The following is a 22,208-nucleotide window of genomic DNA, read 5'->3' as shown; positions in this document are numbered from 1 at the left end:
AGTTCGCCAACCTCTGGCCAAAGCAGTAGAGTGAGATTAAAAATGAAGTTAAGGCTTGGTTCCTGCTCTAAAGGAGCTTATAATCAACTGGGGGTTAGACAGTCCCCCGATTCAATTGAAACAAATCAAGGACAAGTACTCATTACACTGTACAGGATGCAGGAAGTAAAACAGGTTAGAAATGGAGGAATTCTGCAAAAGAAGAGGTCCAGTGTAAAGAATGGGGGCTTCTGGAGGAGGTGAGGCTGGAACCTTTGGCAATTCCTGAGTTCCTGTGTAGGAGCGGCTTGGAGACAGTAATTTCACTGGGGACTTGAAGCTACATTTATTTGCACTTTCCTTTACGTGGAGCAGAGGTGGAGAGGAGAATCAATTATATCACGTAAAGGGGGCAGGGAAGCAGGGAGCTGAATGGACCTGCTACCTAGGAAAAATAAGATCAAGTTTAAGCAGAAAGGAAGAAAGAAGGGTAGAATGACACAAGAAGAGAATAATAATAACGGCAACAACAACAGTAACAGCAGTTAACGTTTATCAGGCCTTTCTCATGCACTGGGCACTGAGTTCAAAGCCCTATAGGCATTATCTCATTGAATACTCTCAAAAACTGAATGAGATAGGTACATATTATCCTCATTTTGCAGATGAGGATGTGAAGGAGACCAATCTAACTGCATCCGGGGTGCATGGGGGGAAATAAGGTTGGGATGGGAGGGAGAGGAGATGTGGCTGATGCAAGGTAGGGAAGACCAGGCTGAGCGTATTATTTTCCAACTAAAATATAAAAAACAACCAACAAAATATAATAGAGGAGTTTGTAATTGGTGTTGGAGGTGAAGAAAGTTTTTATGAAAGCGCAAATGGGCTGAAGGGAGAGTGAAACAGAACACTGGTCAACAGCCAAGTGGGCAGAACCGAGGGCAGGATGCAGGTTTCACGCACCAGCGGAGGCTGGCAGTAGGCATCGGCCGGTTCAAGACTCCTGCAGTCAAGAAATCTACGTCACTGAATTTCAGCAATTTCCAAACTTACGACAGTGCTCCCTTTTTCTTAGAAAACTTGTTAGCAGCTGCTGTTCCTCAGAACATGATTTAGAAACGCTGCCTTCAAGAAAAGGCCTGCAGTCACACGAGAGATCATTTTATTGGACAATGAGTATCCAGATGGCTGATTTTATAAATGCGGCAAATAGGCAAATGGCTACACAGATTCCCATCTTTAAATCCTACCTCTCATGTGCTCCTCTGTGGAGCCACTACACCTTTCTTTATACACCGAGCAGCAGCATGTGCCAAGCTAGGAAGTAATCGAACATGGAGGGTGTCCGACTCACTAGTCAACCTCAAGCTGCTTTGCTTTATTTTTAGACAATAGAAGTGGCAGCTGAGTAAATACTGTAAAATCAAGATACCTAATTCCAGTCCCACAGGGGCCAAAGTAATTTCTTTTTCAAGACCACTTTTAGAAACTTGTTAGCTTCTTGTCCAGTATCCCTACCTCCCCAAGAAGTGGAACAACTTTCTTCAGTTGCTTAGGAATCAAATACCCTGATGCAATTGGTAAATGTGTGTTGTATTCCCAGTGTATGCCACTCCCAGTGTGAACAGCCAGCTTGGTCTTTAAAAGGCAGATCCGTTTACCAGACAGGGTTAGTAGCCATCAGCCACAGGATAATATGGTAGTGACACTGAACTTAAAATATAGATATACTATGTATACAAGTTGTAATATAAATATTACAAAAGTATAATATATAAATATATGTATGATATATATGTGATAATTTTAGTTTGCAGAGCAACTAAATGGGTGACCAGCAAGTATTGGATTTACCCACTGTGACCTTCATTCAAGCTGAACACCTGGATGATACTTTAAAAAGACAATGAAGTATCCAGCATTTAGCATCAAGAGATGAACATCTGGGTAATTTACAGGCTGAATTTTCCATCATTTTTCAGTCTTCTCTGGACTCCGTGTTTCGAAGTCCAGCCTTTCAATGGACGGTGTTTCACTGGAAGTCATTTACTTCTCTAAAGGATAATTTGCGTAACTCTTAAAAACTTAGTAGCCTTCTTTGTGTTTGAAAACTTTGGTTAATTAAGAAGCCGAATTCATTGCTTTCTCTTCAGGACAGCATATGGGTACTAATGTAGGGAGGGGGGTGCTTCAGTGGAAAACTGCTAGTCTAGAGGTCACCTCTCCAGGTTATCCGATCCTGGTCTTTCATTGCTTTGGCGGTGTTTTACAACTCTGTAAGTATTAGGTAACTGATAACAACATAAAAATAATTCTTTTACACATGCAAATCCTCTCCTGTCTAATAGAGATCCATTTGACTTCCCCCCTCCTTCATGGAAAACTCAGTTTTACTTTCATTTGCCCCTTCTTTCAGTATTCGTGATCAGTCTGTTTAGATTCGTTTGAATCAGTTATAACACTTCTCTGTTCCTGCATTGATTTAGTAGAATAAAATCTTTTACATGCGTTAATTGTTATATCTTTGTGAATCATGATTTTACCTTTTTTCTGAAAAGTATCTTTTAATAGCAACATAGGAAGATACATTATTTTCCAATATTCCCTTAAATATGGCTTTATCTGCTGCTCTCTGCCCCATTAGAACTATGGTGAATTTCTACTGCAGCTGGTACATCATCAAGGAGTATACTAGGCTGTTTCTTTGAAAAATGCATTAGGTATTCAGAAATCATAGGCATTTTTGTACACCAGCAATGAAATATCAGAATCAGAAATCAGGAAAAAAATCCCATTTGCTATAGCAACAAGAAAAATAAAGTGCCTAAGAATAAAACCTAACCAAGGAGGTAAAAGACCTGTATTCAGAAAACTATACAGCACTGAAGAAAAAAATTAAGGAAGACACAAACAAATTAAAGCACATGCTGTGTTCATGGACTGGCAGAATTAACATCAAAATGTTCATACTACCCAAAGCAATTTATAGATTCAACACAAGCCTTATTAAAATACCAATGACATATTTCACAGATACAGCACAAACATTTCAAAAATATATATGGAACCATAAATGACCCCGAATAGCTGTAGCAATTTTGAGAAAGAAGAACAAAGTAGGGGGGATCACAATACCTGACATCAAACTATATTACAAGGCCACTGTAATTGAAACAGTCTGGTACTTGCACAAGAGGAGACACATAGATCAGTGGAATAGAATAGAGAGCCCATGAATCTATGTATCTATGAAATAAACCCATGTATCTATGGTCAATTAATATTTGACAAAGGGGGCAGAAACATAAAATGGAATAAAAATAGCCTCTTCAGCAAATGGTATTGGGAGACACGGACAGCTGCATGCACGAAAATGAAACTTGACCACCAGCTGACACCATACACAAAAATAAACTCAAGATGGATAAAAGACTTAAATATAAATCACAACACCATTAAAGTCCTAGAGGAAAACATAGGCAGGAAACTCTCAAATATTCCATGCAGCAATATTTTCACCGATATGTCCTGTACAGAGAGGGACATAAAGGAAAGAATGAACAAATGGCACTTCATCAAAATAAGAAGCTTCTGCACGGCTAAGGAAAACGTCAGCAAAATAAAAAGGGAACCAACCATATGGGAAAACATATTTGCCAATGATAACACAGACAAGGGTTTGATCTCCAAAATATATAAACAAGTCACACAACTCCATTCCAGGAAAACAAATAATCCAATTTAAAAATGGGCAAAGGACCTGAACAGACACTTCTCCAAGGAGGACACACAGAGGGCCCACAGACATATGAAAGGATGCTCAGCATCACTAGCCATCAGAGAGATGCAAGTTAAAACCACAATGAGATACCACTTCACACCAGTCAGAATGGCCTTCATAAACAAATCAACAAACAGCAAGTGCTGGTGAGGTTGTGGAGAGAAGGGAGCCCTAGTACACTGTTGGTGGGAATGCAGACTGATGCAGCCACTGTGGGAAACAGTTTGGGATTTCCTCAGAAAGCTAAAAATGGAACTGCCTTTTGACCCAGAGATCTCACTGCTGGGATTATACCCTAAGAATCCCGAAACACCAGTTCAAGAAAACCTATGCACCCCAGTGTTCATAGCAGCACAATTTACAATAGCCAAGTGCTGGAAACAACCTAAGCCCAAGAGTAAATGAGTGGATCAAAAAATTACAGTACATTTACACAATGGAATATGATGCAGCAGAAAGAAAGAATGAGCTACCACCCTTTGCAACAGCATGGATGGAACTGGAGAGCACTATGCTAAGCGAAATAAGCCAGGAGGTAAAAGACAAATATCATATGATCTCACCTATAAGTGAAACCTAATCAACAAAACAAACAAGCGAGCAAAATAAAACCAGTGACATTGAAATAAAGAGCAAACTGACAGTAGCCAGAGGGGAGAGGGGAGGGGGTAACAGGAAAAGAGAAGGGGGAGGGTCATCAAATAACATGTATAAAGGACCAATGGACAAAGCCACAGTGGAGAAGGATTGAGGGCAGGGGGCGGGGGCAGGGGAAGAGAGGTGGCGGGGGAAATGGAGACAGCTGTACTTTAACAACAATAAAAAAAAGAAAGAGAAAAAAGCATTAGATAATGGGCAATTATTTTTTCTAAATACAGTGTATTATGTTTCCTTTCTTTGGAAAAGGAGCTAAATTAACAGAGTAGCTGATCTACCAAATACAGGTGATGCATCTCTCCATCCATGACAAATTTTTGAATAATGGTTGCTAATAATAATAGCAATAGTATCTTTTATATTCAGAAATGGATGACTGATCTAGGGCAACAGGACCTGTGGGTTGAACTGTTTTCCTAAGAGCAATGACAAATTTACAACTGAGGATTTAATCATTCATTTTGCTGAGAGCTTTCAGGTGTTGGCCATCACGGTCTGGAAAAGAAAGTCCTTTATTAGAAAGGGAGCTCTTATTTCCTTAGTTGCTTTTGAATATGCAGGATAAATGGCTTCTAGTTCTGCTGTTACTGCCTAGCTTGCGCACTTGGGGAAATCAATTTCCTTTTGGACAAGGAGGGGTTCCTAGTTCATTCAGAAGGGAGAGGGAGGAATGGGCTAATTGTGTTAAAAAGCTACTCAAGGGATTCTAATATGCAAACTGAGTTGGGAACTGCACAAGACTAGACTATCCCAGCAATAATTTTTATCCTATGCCCTACAGATGCAATAGAAGCAATCGAACATAAACATAGACAGACATATATGTGCACATCTATGCTAAAAAAAATCCATCTAAGATCATGTAAAAAACAAAACAAAACAAAAAAACCTAGGCATTCTTTCTCTTTACCCCACCAAAAAAAGTTATCATTTCAGTTTGCAAAAATTAAGATGCCATTTGTCACCTGGTGTGCTCTACTTTCTTGGTTGTTTAATTATTGTCTGTGTACCCTTCGGGGTGGTAATCAGTCCTTGGACACAAATAATGTTTCAGAGAAAACTTAAAAGTCAGCAATCTCTGGGTCAACATAAATCCCTCTCATTTTGGTAGCAGAATTAAGGGCTGCTGTGGGAAGGGTATTTCTATCCATCCACCTGAAGCATTTTCTTCGTTATAAGTGAAAATGACGATCTTTTCTTTGCTTCAATTTGCAGTAAGTAGAAATCTTCCTCAGGCAGAAATGCCTTGAAGAAAACCAAATCCATTTTGCATGGGGAGATTTCTTTATGCTTCAGAAAACTCATAATCATGTTTCTCTTGGCTTAATCCTGAGCACATCCAACACAGTTTTTATTGCCAATGCAGTGTGTGTATGTGTGTACACACATACTGTGAGAGATCTGAATAAAAGGAGGACAGAAACCTAGGAGCCAAGATGAAGAGATGAAATAGGAAAATTCTTTGGACCTGCCTGCATCATAAAACTAGCGGAGCTTCTGTATCAAAATAAGATTAGACCTGATCAGCGGCTCTTGACTGGGGACAATTTTGCCCCTCTGAGGAACATTTGGCAATATCAGGAGACATTTTTGGTTGTCACAACTGGGCAGGGGTGGGGTTTGTGGTGGTGGTATTGGCATCTAATGGGTAGGTGCTGCTAAACATCCTATAATGCAAAGGACAGGCCCCCACAACACAGAATTATCCAGCACAAAATGTCGGTGTCAGTAGTGCCAAGGCTGAGACAGACTCCAAATGCCCTTCCGGCCCTAAAATGCTGAGATGCTAAAACATAATTTCCAGTCCCAAACAAGAAGTCTATTTTTACTGACTGAATTGTGTCCCCCAAAATCCACATATTGAAGCCCTAGTCTTTAGTGTCACTCTGTTTGGAAATAGGACCTTTAAGGAGGTAATTGAGGTTGAGTCCATCAGAACAGGGCACTAATAAATAGTATTAGTGTCATAAGAAGAAACAGAGAGAGCCCTCCCTCTCTCCCTCTCCCTTCCCCCTTTCTCCCTCTCTTTCTCTTTCTTCATGTTCTTTCACAAGAGGTCATGTGGGCACACAGTGAGAAGACAGCCTCCTACAAGCCAAGAGAAGAGGCTCAGAATAAAACCTCCCTCAACAGCATCTTGATCTTGCACTGCCAGCCTCCAGAACTGTGAGAAATAAATTTCTGTTCAAGTCACCCAGCCTACGGTATTATGATATGGCCAACTAAGCAGACTAATACAGCTATTTATAGTAATCACCATTGCTAACATATTCTTATGTGTTTACTATATGCTGGGCACTGTGCTAAAAATTACATATACCTTATCACACTTACTCTTTAACATGCCCCTGTGAGGTGGGAATTATCATTATTATCTCTACAGAAGAGTAAATGAAGGCCCAGAGAGATCACATCACTAGCTTAAAATCAACCAGTTAGTTAGTGGGAGAGGTGAGTTTTAAAACCAAGCAGCCTGACCCTAGTTAAAAATATATGTATTTAATCACCACAAGACACCACCTCCCAAAATTATCTATCTATTTGAAATTATAAACTTCAAAGAAAGAGGGAATAAAGAAAAGGACTGGGGTTGGGTAAAATTGCCGGAGAATGTGGAAGTCAAAGATCCCTGTACCTTCCTCAAAAAGTCAAACATCAAATAACCACATGGCCCAGAAATTCCACTCCTAGGTATATTCCCAGAAGAATTAAAAACAGGTGCTACATCAAATTAAAAAGCTTCTGGACAGCTAAAGAAAACATCAGCAAAATGAAATGGGAACCAACCATATGGGAAAATATTTTTTCCAATCATAACTCAGACAAGGGTTTGATATCTAAAACATATGAAGAACTCACAAATACACACCAGGAAGACAAACAATCCAATTAAAAAGTGGGAAAAGGACCTGAAAAGACACTTCTCCAAGGAGGACACACAGAGGGCCCACAAACATATGAAAAGATGTTCAACATCACTAGCCATCAGAGAGATGCAAATTAAAACCACAATGAAATACCACTGCACACTGGTCAGAATGGGCATCATAAACAAGTCAACAGACAACAAGTGCTGACCAGGTTGTGGAGAAAAGGGAACCCTAATACACCGTTGGTGGGAGTGCAGACTGGTGCAGCCACTGTGGGAAACAGTTTGGGATTTCCTCAGAAAACTACAAATGGAACTGTCTTTTGACCCAGCGATCTCACTGCTGGGGTTATACCCTAAGAATCCTGAATCACCAATTCAAAAGAACCTATGCACCCCAGTGTTCACAGCAGCATTAGTTACAATAGCCAAGTGCTGGGAGCAACCTAAGTGCCCATCGGTAAATGAGTGGATCAAAAAACGTGGGACATTTATGCAATGGAATACTATGCAGCAGAAAGACTCCTCCTACCCTTCATGATGGTATGGAAGGAACTGGAGAGCATTATGAATAAGCCAGGTGGTGAAAGACAAATATCATATGATCTCACCTATAAGTGAAACCTAATCAACAAAACAAACAAGGGAGCAAAACAGAACCAGAAACATGGAAATAAAGAACAATCTGACAGTGACCAGAGGGGAGAGGGCAGGGGTATAACAGGTGAAAGAAGAGGAAGGGTCAAGTCAAGGAATACATATAAAGGACCCATGGACAAGGACAACAGTGGAGGAGGATTGAATGTGGGAGAGGGGAGAGGGCAGCGCAGGGGAGAGCAATGGGGGGAAATGGGGACACCTATAATTTAACAATAATAAAAAATTTTTAAAAACCAAAAACATGGGCTCAAAGTATGTGTTCACCAATGTTTATAACAGAACTATTCATAATTGCCAGAGGGTAGACACACCCTAAATGTCCATCAGCTGATGAATGAATAAAACAAAATGAGGTCTATTCATCGATGGAATATTATTGAGGCATTAAAAGGAATGAAGTACTGATACTGGCTTCAACCTAGATGAACCTCAAAAACATTAAGCTAAGTGAAAGCAACCAGACACAAAAGATCACGTAGTACATGATTTCATTTATATGAATATGCACAACGCGTAAATCGAGACAAAAAGCAGTAGCTGCCCCAGGGTCTGGGGAAGGGTGCATGGGAAGGGGCTGCTTAATGGGTGTGGGGTTTCCTGTAAGGTTGAAGAAATGTCTTGAAAGTAGATAGAGGTTAGGGTCGCACACCGTGAAGACACTAAATGCCACTGAATTGCACACTTTAAAATGGTTAAGGGTTAATTTTATGGTCTTGAATTTTACCTCAATAAAAATATCTCTCTCTCAATAGAGAAGAAAAACATATAAAGCTAACTTAGTCCTGGCTTTGGATTAGCATTTGAGGAATAAAGCCCTGCTCTAAGGCAGAACTGATCCCTAGGCAAGCGAAGCCTCTTAGCTCCTGGAACCCTGCCGGGCTGCTATTCTAGATGTTGGATGTCGATTGCCATGGTTGTAACCACTAAGCAGTGCTCTGGGGACACCCTCCCTACGTCCATTTCAACAGGATCAAGATGAATGGATCCTGCAGTGGTAGGAAGCAGGTCTCCAGCATTAACACAGCACCGCAAACACAATGTGGGTGAAATCATCTCACCTGGCCTGCTGGGCGTGGAAGAACCAAATGAAACCAAAATGGAAATAATTTAAGTACTTTGGTTCCTTATCAAAATCATAGCCATTTTTACGAGCCACGTGCTAAAAGCATTTCAACCCTGGAGTAGGGACTAAGCAAACCTCCAGCTTTCAGCTCTCTGAATTCCTTCCTGGGCTGAGAAGAGTGCTATAGATACAATGTTTGTGTCCCCCGTCCCCAAATTCCAACGTTAAAATCTACTGCCCAATGTGATGGCTATTAGTAGGTTGGGGTAGTTAGGAGGTGATTAGATCATGCAGGTGGAACCTTCAGAAATGAGGTTAATGCCCTTATTAAAGACCTCAGAGCTCCCTCATCCCTCCCAACATGTAAGGACACAACTTACAAGACAGTCCGTGGACCTAGGAAGACTTCACCAGACACCGAATCAACTGGTGCCTTAATCTTGGATTTCCAGCTTCCAGAACTGTGAGAAATAAATTTCTGTTGTTTATAAGCCACCCCATTTATGGTCTTCTGTCACAGTAGACTGAACAGACTAAGACAAAGGGGTATAACTGAGGGAAGAAAAACATTGCGTTAAGGAAAAACTGGTTTGTTCCTCCCTCTCATCATTATTGTCTACTTCCCAAATTTCTTCCTGAGACCAGGATTATTGATTGAGAGGGAACTGTTTCATTCTTCAGCAGTGGGGACTACAGGAGAGAGCTGGCAGGTGGAACTGCAATGAGAGAAGCTCTAGATGAGAATGGCCAGCACTATGACAACCCAGATCTTTAAAATAGGGCCCCACAAACTATTTCAGATACCTTTCCCTTTTAAAGATACGGAATGTAATATAGTTGGAAGCTTACAAATAACTGTGAGGGAAAAGAATGGACTTTTTAACCAGACAGTCTTATATGTAAATCACTTCTCTATTGACTAACAGGGCAAGACTTTCATCTGTCTTTTTCTGGATTTACACACACACATACACACACACACACACACACAGATGTCTCTAACACAGATCTATATTATATGTGTTAGAGACAGAGACAGGGAGAGAATTTTGTTTTACAAAAATGAGATCCTGTTACATACATTTCCCTGGATCTCATTTTCTCCTCAGTAATACCTCTAAGACAACTGTTATTAATCTAATTTACTCCTTTTTAATGGCACCATAACATTTCACAGTAGATGAACAATAATTTATTCAACCATTCTTCTACTGATAGGCCTTCACTTTGTGTCTAGTTTGGGTTTTTTTTCTTTTTCTTTTTTTGCACATGTCTTTGTATGCTGGTGATTTTATTTCTATTAGATAGAATCCCAGGAGTCAGGCTGCTGGGTCAAAGTGTGTAAGTATTATAAATTTTAACAGATATTATCTAACTGCTTTCCCAAAAGGCTGGAACACTCAACAGTACCACCAGCAGTGGCTAAGATGACTCTGTTCTCTGCATGAAATTAAAAGGCCTTTTAATAGCCCAGTACATTTAATGTGACCATGCTGTTTTTGTTTCTGTTGTTCCAGGAAGGAGTAATTGACTGTGAATGGTACCTTTGCTGGCATCTAAGAATCAAAGAAATATGGTACAGGGAAAGCACCTAGCCCTGCCTACAACCGTCACAGCATTCTCAGTGTGCTGCCAGTTTGCAATAATGGCACCTGTTCCCCTTGCTTTGTATCTAATCTGAACTTCTCAAGCCTTTCCCAAGAAGCGGGAGAGCAAGAATGTGAATTGAACTGTAGCATCAGTAACAAACCATCTAAACCAGAAAATGGGCAGGCGATCGAGACCAAGACTCCAACTAACTACATTTATTTTACATTTGGATGACTTTGAAGGTTTACAAAACACAGTTAAATCATTTGCACCTCAGTCTTTGTGGATTAACAGTCAGATGCCCCATTCCGCCACTATTGATTGAATGAGAGAATTCTAAGTGCTGGGCAGTGTGGTAGACCCCAGGCATCCAGCGTGTAGCAGTGAATATGACACACAGGGTTTCTGCGGTGATGGCACTTTCAGGAAGACAGAATCAAATCACTGCACTTGGGTTAGCCCAGCACACTTGGTTTGACACTGTTAGGACTCATCTTCTCAAGGGTCTGCAAAAACATGCCTGCAACTAAATGAATTACTCTCTAGACAACATTTAGCTAAGAGGGCATTAGGGTCAGCAAACTGACCTGCATTCTGTTTCTGAAGGACTTGGAGGGACAGCATCCTTTCTAGGTCCTTTAGTTTTATATCATTGGAACTAGGGACTGTTCCCAGTAGACTTTTTTCTCCCTAGTTTCATTTAGGTGTAATTGACCAATAAAATTGTTAAGCTATTTTCCCTGGTTGGTGTGGCTCAGTGGATTGAGCGCCGGCCTGCAAACCAAAGGGTCACTAGTTCAATTCTCAGTCAGGACACCTGCCTGGAATGCGAGCCAGGTCCCCTGTAGGGGGCCGCGCAAGATGCAACCACACATAGATGTTTCTCTCCCTCTCTTTCTCTTTCCCTTCCTCTCTCTATAAAAAATAAATAAATAAAATATTTTTAAAAATTGTTAAGGTATTTAAAATATACATCTTGGTAATTTGGCATATGTATTGTGAAATGTGCGCCCACCTAGTTAATTAACACATCAATCACCTCATATATTTCCTTTTGTCGTGTGTGAGAACATCTAAGTTTTATTCTCATAGTAAAGTTCAATTGCACGATGCAGTGTTATTGACTATAGCCTTCACATTTTACATTACATCCTCAGGCTTTATTTATCTTATAACTGATAGTTTGTACCTTCTTTTGTTTTCTCCAGCTTCTCCCTAATTTCCTCATCCTCCAGACCCTGGCAACCACTTTTCTATTCTCTGTTTCTTTGAGTTTGACTACTTTTTTTTTTTTTTTTTTTGCTGCCACATAAAAGTAATAACCATGCAGAGTTTGTCATTCTCTGTCTGGCTTATTTCACTTAGCATAATGCCCTCAAGGTCCATTCAAGTTGTTGCAAATGACAAATGGCAGGATTTCCTTCTTTCTCATGGCTGATAATATTCCATTGTATCTACATTCCATGTCTTTACCCATTCATTTGTTGGTGGACACATAGATTGTTTCTGTATCTTGGCTATTGTGAATAACGCTGCAACGAACCATGGAGTGCAGGTATCTCATTTCCTTTGCATATATACCCAGCAGTGAGATAGCTGGATCATACGGTAATTCCATTTTAACCAGTAGACCTTAAATCACCTGAAGGCATGGACTAGATACACCTAATCAAAGTGCTACTGTACTCTCAAGAGCTTAGCACAATACCGGGCATAAAGGAGCCCCTCAGTAAATATGTATTGAATAGATGAGTAAATGAATGGATGGATGGATGGACAAGTAGATGAATGAATGCTTTACTTCTTTGTGAATTTAAAATGAACACCATAATTAATGCCATGCATTGTGGTCATTTTCCAATTTGGATCTTAGGGAATCCAGACATACTTGTTACCATCTTGAAATGTAGTTGTTGTTTGTTATTCATGTAAATATGCTCCTGAAAGCCCTCGTCTGGTGCATCCTGAATGGTTGTGTCCTTGCTCAGTCCTTACCAACTCTAACCCTTCCCTGGAGCGAGTGCTTCACCTGTTTTCCCACTTCAAAGGGGGATGACAACTCCTGTTCTTTGTCCTTTCTTGAGAAGAGGAAGTTAGAAAACCCAGGAAAAGTATAAACTGGAGAGTGCTATACAAACGTGAAGAGTCATGGTTATTACTTCTCCCAAACCCATGATCCCTGAAGCTCTTTAAACCCAATAGAAAGTGAGAGTGGGCAGCCCTGATGCTGATATACTTAAATTCCTAACACTCCAGGCTTACAACACTGTTACTCCCCACCTAGCACATTGTCTGCACTTAGAAGACCCTCTTTGTTTCCTATCTGTAATAAACTACTAATGTTTATCCCTCCCAGATATCTGACTAGCTCATTCCTCCCAACCCACTGCCACTCATTTTGACCCCAGCCCATGTGAGCCCACGATCAGATGATTTCAAAACCCTTCCAGTTGGTCTTACCCCCAGGACCCCTGCCCTTCCACTCAGTTGGCAAACACTGTCCTACAGTCATCCTAAAATGGTATTCTCTGTCCCTTGTCCTGCAATGGCTCCGTACAGCCTGTCATTTTTAATCTGCCAAGTCTAGTGATCCTGCTCAACCAACTGTATACTTCATTCACTCCTCCAGTGCAGCCAAGTTCTTGGATGCCTCTGACAACCCACACACGCGTGTGTTGTCACCACCATTCTTTTCCCGAGCCTGCTCTACCCACTTGAACTTCCCTCTTTCCCTTTTCTACAGTTGTTTCAATACTACTCAGATAAGGCCCACTTTACGTCCTGGTCTATCAAAATCCTCATCAACACCATTACCACCATTTAGTGAGAGCCCCAGGCTCTGAAAGGGCTTTCACACATTGTCTCATTGAATCTTCTTCATTACCGTATGAGGCAGGTCTTGTTATTATCTCCACTTTATAGCAAAGAAGACCAGAATTCAGAGAGGTTAAGTACCCAGCCCAAGGTAACACAGCTGATACATAGTAAAGTCAGGATTCAAATGCAAGCAGAGCTCCCACTCAGAAAAACTAGACTATTCTGCCCCTCTGTTGTCCATGAAGTCTTTCTTGATCACCCCAAGGATGCCTTTATCTGTGAAGCCACAAGTCTTCTTCAAAAAGGGTCTTCCCATTGCATTTCTGTGAATGCCTTCAAACTCCCAGTCTAGTTTCACCCTGAAGGTACTTTAACATTCACTGTAAGATGTAATCCTCAAGCTTACAATGGACGTGTTTGTAATGGAAAATGGAAAAGGAAATTAATGAGCCAGAGAATAGAATCAGTACTAAGAAACATGGAAAAGTGTTCACGTAATTATATCCGTCTGTTATCAGTGGCTACCTCAATGAATCCCAGAAAATAAGAAAGGACTAAGTCACTTATGCTGGGTTCAAGTTCTTGCTCTACCACTTATTAGCAGAGTAACGTTGGCTTACCCTCCTTGAGCCTCAGTTTCCTCACCTGTAAAACAGAGCAATAAAGGATTCCATTGCACCTCACATCACAGGGCATTTTATAAGGACCATGTAAACACATGCACAGAGCAGGCACACTGGAAATGCTCACTGCATGCTATTTCTTATCATCGTTCTCTTCCACTCCCCTGAGAATTCTTTCTGCTCCTTTAACAGACCCTGTCTATACAGATATTTTATCTAAAACATAATTATTATTAACAAGTGTGACTCTAATCTAGGATCCTGGTCCTTAGCTGCCTTTCCTGGACCCAGCAAAAAAATGGGGAGTTGAACCATCTCATATCCAGCCTCCTATGAACTTACACTGGGCTCTGAAATGCACTCACCTCCTGCTCTTGTCTCCCTAACTCTTAGAACTGAGCAAGCATTTCTGATCCATCTGTAGTTCCAAGGTCAAATGAGCCGTTTCACATCTATATTCACAGGCACTATTCCCTCTGCCTGGAATGCTGTCCCCCCGCCAATCAGTGATGAAATATGTTTCATCTTCTCAGTCTAGTTCAAGGGTCACTTCCTCTCCCAGACCCTGGAACCATCCCCCAGTGCTACCACTTGGACAGTGTGTAAGTCTGTGTTTTTATATGAATTATACCTGTACCTTAAAGATTTCTTTTTTATTCTACTTTTAAAAAATAACATTTTTATTGTGGTAAAATACATGTAAGATGAAATTTGTCCTCTTCACCATATCTAAGTGTCCAGTTCAATGGTGTTAAGTACATTTCTATTTTTTACATGAGGAAACTGAGATCTAGGGATGTTAGGCTAGGAAGCAGCAGGAAGAAGCCCAGAACACAGACAGTCTTAAGGATGGGGTCTGGGTCTTCTTCTCTTTACCTCTGAGGCTAGCACATAGTAGAGACTCAAGCATGCTGAATAAGTGAACAGTGAAGGAATAAATGGACTACAGGGCAAGCATCCTTGGGAGAGCTTTTTGAGTGACATTCTGAAAGGCAAAACTAAGAGAGCCTCCACCTGGTCTCCAAAATGCAGGCTCATCAGGTAATAGATGATTCACATGAGTGAACCAGACAGACCCAAGCCCCCTGACAAAAAGCCAAGGGGAAATAAACAGGAAAAAGAAAAAACTGGTGTGTGGACCTGGCCTTAGGATCTTCGCCTCCAACCTGGGGCTGGCAGCTTCCCTGAAATGCCCTACTCTCCTCTCCTCACCTATTGAAACCCTGCTTAGCCCCCAGGGCCAGTGTAAACACTCTTCCTTGCAGGCACGCTGGAGTTCCCCAAACAGAGCCAATCTCTTCTTGTTTCCCACTGGTACCTTCATTAAGCGTTTGTTTCATTTTGCTGGTATTGCAAATTATGGTGTTCTTTACATTTGTGTCCCCACACTTCCCCAAATCTGTAAGCTCCTTAAGAGTGTCTTAGTTCATCTCTAATCTCTGCAGCATCTAGCACTGTGCCAGGAATAACAGGCACTGGCTGGGACCATTTAGAGTCGGGGGCCAGGATGGGCTTACTTGGCTTACTAGCTTTGTGACGGTCGGCAAGTTTCTTAACCTCCCTAGGCCTCCGTTTCCTCCAGTGTAAAAAGAGAATAAGGGTTCCATTGACCTAACAGACTTGTTATGATAATTTAATAAGCTCCTGCTCATAGCTAAAACTCATTAACTTCTATTATTATTAATAAGTGTTTAATAATTAATCAGAGACCCAGAACAGGCACAGTGGATTTTTCCTTCAATTAACACACAGGGAGGAAATGCTTGCAAAAAATGAAACTTAAAATTGTGAACAAACACAGAGAAAAGTAAATAACTAGGTTTGTTCAAAGTTCATACTAGGTACTGTCATATTCATAATCTTCACATTCTTGCAATAATAGTTCCTGCAATAAGGTACATAGTCAGTTGTCTATCCAGGCCCCATGCAGACACTACACGTCTAACACTTAACGCAATCCTCGGTCTCCCAGAAGACAGCCCGTGCTGCCTTTACCCCTTATCACACTTTTCACACTCAAAGACTTATCCAAAATAGGATCGATTAGGAAGGAAGCAGGGACTGCAGACAAGGATAAGTACATTGATCACCTCTTGCCCTCTATGGTTATTCTCCATCCAGTAGCCCCTGTGACCTTTTAAAAACAAAAGCAGTTCATGTTAGTCTCAAGCTTAACAGTTGTCAGAAGCTTCTCCTGCAATCAGAATAAACTGTATACTTCTTTTACACCACAACCTACAAGCCCCTGCTTATTCTGGCTCTTCTCTGATCCACCTCCACTCTCTCCTGGCTCTCTGAGTTCTAGCCACCCTGGCCATCTGCCTCTTCCTCTAACACATCGAGGGCCTTTGTATTTGCTGCCTGGATCCCTGACATTTAGTTGGCAAAACGTCATCTCCTTAAAGAAGCATTTCCTGACCACTGGATGGGAAACATCACCCCCCCACACCCCGCCCATTTATTTCCATGTTACACTTCTTAGCTAAGCTACAGTATTTGTTTGCTTAAAGTATTAGCTGACAGCTTCACTCCCAGCCCACTTCCCTTTTCGCTGATAGTAGAAGCTAGGGCGGCAGCCCTGCCCTGTGGTGCTCCTCACGGTGGCCGCAGCCCCAGGACCCTGTCTGGCACTTACAAAGCACTGGGTGAATAAATGGGGGCTGGGGAGCAGATTACAGTCATTTTTCACTTTTTGCTTTTATATTTCAGGTGAATTTGAATTTTTAAATAAAGTACATGTACTACTTCAGCAATAAGAAAAAAACAATGCCAAAACAAAATAAAATTAGCATATTTAATCAAATAGATGAAAGTAACACAAAACCTCTCCTAAGAATCTACACTATAGATTGCCATAAATTCATATCCACACTGTTTATTAAACCTGAAACATTAGCCGATTTAATGATCTGCTTGTGAATTAGTACACAACCCTGGACTTTTAAATAGTCATATCTCCTGGTCTCATAGTAAGATTGCTGTTTGAGCTTTCCACTTTATTCCAGTCTCCTACTCACAGCACATTTATGTCTACCTTTCTGCTTTTGCCAATGCTGAGGCCTCTCATACAATGTCCCCTCCCATTTCCCCATCCAAAATCTTGATCATCCTTTAAGGCACATTCAAGTCTATCAAGAAATAACCACAACCAATGACCTGTACTTTTAAAAAGCTCTGTGTTTTGTCAAAAGGTACCTCGTCTTTGTGTAGCACTCAATTAATTACAGTTGGTTGAAAGCAATATTTTTATATCTTTAACCACACTGAAAGGTCACTATACATTTTCCAACTGAGTTAAAAAAAAAAATCACCACTAGCAGAGAAATGCGGTCAAAGGCAGAGGGGAGGAATTGCTTATAATCTTTTCTCAAATGAGAAAATACCAGGTGGTTTTCAAGGATTCAAAAGCCATTTCCACACTTCCCCATGGGGGAAGGATGATATATATAATGATTTTTATATACATATATATGATCATTACTTGGATTTTACAAAAAAAAAATGGGTGCAAGGAAAAACTGACTGGCAAGCTTGGAATAATCTCCTCCAATGCTATTGGGCACCATCCACTTATGTCCTATTATGACAGCCATGCAGCATTGATTGAGTGCTTACAGTATATCAGGTACTGAGTAAATTCATTACATACATTATCTCATTCAATCTTCCCAACATCCCAAAGTGGTGGTGGTGGTTGTTGTTGTTATTATTATTATTACTATTCGATTGGAAGAGATCATTGAGAAGACACGACTACCTGTTTTGACCTTTGAGCTGGACAGAGGCTTCTCATGCCCTTCCCTGACCTGGAACTGCACTCTGCCCACCGTTCCCATAGTGGGAGTATTCCAAGGATGTAGCCTTGAAAGAGTAAGGTATTGTTGATACCATCTGGACAATATATGTGACTGAACCCCATTAAGGGCCTCTATGTAAACTTCAAGATTATGGTGGGTGGGTACAAAGATCCACTCCTCTTGTGGCACTGAAGAAAGCCTTGTAGGTAAGTTGTCTGGCTTATTAACTCTGGCACCTACCTATCTGGAATGGTCGGCTTCATCTTCAGCTTCTCCTTGCCCTCTGAATACTGGGGCCAGGAAGCTCACAAGGTTTTGAACCAACATAGTCCCATTTTACAGATAAGGCACAGAGAGATTCAGCAATTTTCCCAGAGTGACAAAGCAACAAAGTGCTAGAGCTGGTTTGGAGCCATCTTGCCTGACTTCAAAACACCCATTCTTTGCTACTGTACTATACATTTCTTCTATTTAAAAACTACAGTTAATATTAAATTAATACAACCTTAACTAAAAATTACTGGTTCTAGAATGTTTCCCCCTTTTCAATTCTTTTTAAGTAACACAAACTCAATGTTCAACATAAAATATTTAAAATTGTGCAAAAGTTAAACAGAGCCTGTCTTCTTTTTAATGGGTCTTTTTCTCTAGCATTTCTTGAATTGCAACGTTGACTTGACAATTGTTATTCCATAGAATTGATGGTACTAATTATCACACTTCATTAATAAATAAATGGAAGTCCCAGATGTTATGGGGTGGATACAAAGATCCCCGGGAGTAGAGAGGCAGTTCCAATTAAGCTTATCAAAAAATGCCAAGCTGTAGACAAGAATTTAGCGACCAAAACATGCTAAAGGTAACAATCCCAGATTTAAAATTCAACAGTGGGACTCTAGGTCAGTGCTTTAAGAAGATTTCAGGTTTGAATAGGCAAAAAGAAAAAAGCAAGGCGATCTGGGGATCCACTCAAAACTAGATCAGAAACGATGGTCTTACATTTGAGTAGAAAGCAAGAGTCAGAGTCTTCCAGGGTTTGGAACGGAGAGGATGAGAAAGCCCTTCTGCCGGGCTTTTAAACAGTTGGCAGCCTAAGACTTATAAGTACAAAAATTTCAGGAGCTCAAATGTTATAAATTGGGTGTTCGCTGCAATTTGTCTATATGTTTGGAAATTTTCCTAATATAATGATGAGAAAATAAAAGGGGGGCTTATTAGGGAGTAATTATGGACACTGTAGTTTTACTCCAGGTTGTTGCTTTATGTAATTCCTTGTAAAGGATAAAAACAGGTTCCTCCTACAGATGCAGTAATACAATAATCAAAGCAGCCAATATGTATTGAGCACTTATCTTGAGCTCTGCATACATTGTCTTATTGAATATACGGGGTAGGTAACTATTATTATCTCCATTTCAGAGAATGGAGGCAGAGTGAGGTTTAGAAATATGTCAAAGTCGTCATATAGCCAGAAAAGGATGGAGCCAGAATTCAAACCCAGGGCTTATTTAAATACAGCTCCTACTCTGCACATTCTCTCAATGCCACTAGGAGCTCCAGAGATCGACAGGGCTGCCACACACTTGGAAAATGACTGAATGTGTTCTGGGACTCTCTCGACAGATTTAGAAAGCTTCCTGAAAACCTGAAAGTCCTAAACCTTCATGTGAAAAACAGAAAGGGACTTTGGGGTCCAACAAACTAGGGTTCAAATCCTGGCTCTGCCACTTAAGTCACATCACCTAGTAAGCCCTGGTTTTTCACCCCGGCAGGTTGTTGTGGGGATTGAATAAGATGGTACATTTGAAGTTCTTACACAGGACCTGGTACATGGCAATCTATCAATAAAAGGCAGCCATCAATAAAAGGCAGCCATTGTGGGTATTATTTTGAGCTTGTAGGAAACAGAGCCCCTCACACCAGCTGTCATGCCAAAGTACCAAATCCAAAGGGTTTTGAAAAGATGAAACAGGAGGAAAGACCAAGATTTTAAAAGGAGACAAAAAGGGAAAGGAGACAGGTTAAGAGCACTATGGGTTCCAGGTGAAAAACTAAGACAGTTGATTGTGATTTCAACTTGAACCCCTGAGAACCAGAATACAGCTGAGCCATTCTAGGAAGGTTTTCTAAATTTGTAATTACAGGCATGAAGAAAGCATACACACACACACACACACACACACACACACACACACACACACAATCTTCTACCAGGTGAAGGAAGGAAAAGAGCATATTCACAATAGTTTGGTCCAACATAGCTCTGTGATTGGTGCTGAGCACTGTGGCCCAGGGCCAAGACAGGAGCTGAGGGTCCTTGGGCCTGACGAGAGGGCCTTTCCCAGCCCAGAAGAAGGCACCGTCTACAGCAAGGAGCGCGAGGGCGGGGACACTGGGAAGCGCCCCAGGTTTGCAGGGAGGGCTAGTGACCCTGGGGTCCCTGCGGCTGCCTCTATACTTTGAGGGCTGGAGTTTCTTTCAACTATTGCGTCCTATTAATTAAAAACAAAAATCCTTGGTTTATTTGGAAATGTTATTGACCCAAAATACCCTAGAGAGAACGAGCAAACACACGGGATCGGTTTCAGAACTACCTTCTAGCATTGTATCCAAACCAAAGACTTTGAGTCAAGGAGGAAAGGAGAGGGTATGCACAGGATTAACCTTCCCCTAACCTTTTCCTTCCCACCAAAAACCCGGGAGAAGGCGGGGAAGAAACACTGGGCATTTCAGGTGTGCCCCAAACCTCGTGCTGGGGGGTAAAAGCACAGCGGAAACCCAGCGGACACTCCCCCCTCTCCAGGGACGTGGGCGCTTTCCAGGATGGTCCGACTGCCCCAGCGTGCTAGCGCATCTTGGGCGGAGAACGGATCCTCCTCTCTAGGCTGCGGGGAAGATCCTACTTTCTAGGATCAGCTCCGAGCTTACGGATCCGGGGCTCCCGAGTCCACCCCAAGCTCTCCGCTGGCTGCCTTGAGATTTCCCAAGCCTCCGGGTGCAGCCCAGCCCAGAGGGACCCCTTTTGTTCCTGGGAGAGCGCGTCGCAGAGCTGCGCATCCCCCTTCAGCGCTGAAAGCCCCGCTGCGGGGGCGCTTCCCTCGGTCCGCTCCCTACGGTCCCCGCGTCCCGCGACCACCGGCTACAGCACACGGATCCCCAACTGTACCCTCCTCCCTCGGAAATACTCACTTCTTCCTAGTCCCTCCGCTTTCCACGCCGTCTCCTCCACCGCTCCATAGCGCCTCAGAGGCTTCTCTGCTTCCAGATGGGTAGATAAAGATTGCTTTAACTCCATCGCTTATCCCCGCGGGCAGGTCGGTGGTTCTCCCCTTACTCCATCCCCGCCGCGGACTGCCGGGAGGGAGGCGGCTCCAGCCAGCAGCGTTTCAAGGGGCCGGGCGCGCGTGACGCGGTTCCATCTCTTCCGCCGCGAGGGCCCGGGAGCGCTGACTGGTACCCAGGAAGCGGGTTGGGGGAGATGCAGGGCGCATGCGCAATGGGGGCTTGGGGGGCTGGGTAGGGAGAAAAGAGGAGATGATAACTCCGAGGAGAACAACAAAAACAACAACTAAAATAGAACAACCCCAAAGGAAGTAAGAGCAAAGCTCCTGTCCTTACTGGAGCCTGTGGCGAGGTTTTGCATGGGGCTGGCACTGCGTGTAGCTTGTGATATGTCAGTGGGCTGCTAGGTTTTGAGCGGAATTAGTGAGCCCGCCTCTATCTGTGGGTGGGCAATGGATCCATCTTTGTGGGGAGTGTGCAGAAGCATGAATGTGGACCTGGATCTGTGAGTTCTGTGCTTGGCTGAGTGTGTGTGTGTGTGTTTGTGGGGGGTTTTTTGTTTGTTTTTTTGATGAGAATCTCTGTCTTTTGCATCCGTGGGTATAATTTGAATATGAAATGGGACAGTCTGTGCGGATGCCTGTGCCAACTCTCTATGTGTTTACATGAACTTGAGAGAAAGATAAAAATATTTGGGACACAAGCATAAAAAGCTGTTTGGAACATAGGTCTTTACTGCCCAGAAACCCAAGGGTTTATATTACAAAGCAGGGCAGCATTAAAAGTACAAAGTAAAATCAGAAGCTTGATTGATAAAAATTAGTAGCTTTTACTGAGTGACAACTAGGCACTAGGCACTTTCCAATAACTCTGTGAAACAGATACTGTTTGGTCAGCCTTGTTTTACAGAGGATGTAAACAGATTAAGTTATTTGCCCAAAATCTCACACTTACCAAGTGTCCTGGTCGGCACTTGAAACCAGACTTAGCCTTTTTATTATGCTGACTCCCTGGACCGAACAGGTACTGCATTTTGAAAGGGGCAGGGGGAGAGCCTATAGAGCATGGGATATTTGTTTGTTGTTGTTTT

The 22,208-nt window shown here is 42.0% G+C and overlaps 1 protein-coding gene across 1 annotated transcript in view; it reads right to left on the bottom strand.

The window, feature by feature from the left end:
• BMERB1 (bMERB domain containing 1) overlaps positions 1–21,329 on the bottom strand; it is a 105,743-nt gene extending 84,414 nt beyond the window's left edge. The window contains exon 1 of the mRNA XM_054589615.1: positions 21,026–21,329. Coding sequence (XP_054445590.1) covers positions 21,026–21,131 — 106 coding nt within the window. The 5' untranslated portion in view covers positions 21,132–21,329. The remainder of the gene's footprint in view (positions 1–21,025) is intronic.
• Positions 21,330–22,208: the final 879 nt, after the last annotated feature.

The sequence above is a fragment of the Pteronotus mesoamericanus genome, unplaced genomic scaffold (genome assembly GCF_021234165.1).
Source record: "Pteronotus mesoamericanus isolate MK-2021 breed Mesoamerican mustached bat unplaced genomic scaffold, CSHL_Meso_final scaffold_167, whole genome shotgun sequence".
Taxonomy (NCBI): domain Eukaryota; kingdom Metazoa; phylum Chordata; class Mammalia; order Chiroptera; family Mormoopidae; genus Pteronotus; species Pteronotus mesoamericanus.
The sequence above is the reverse complement of the archived record's forward strand: the minus strand, read 5'-3'. Positions and strand labels throughout refer to the sequence as shown.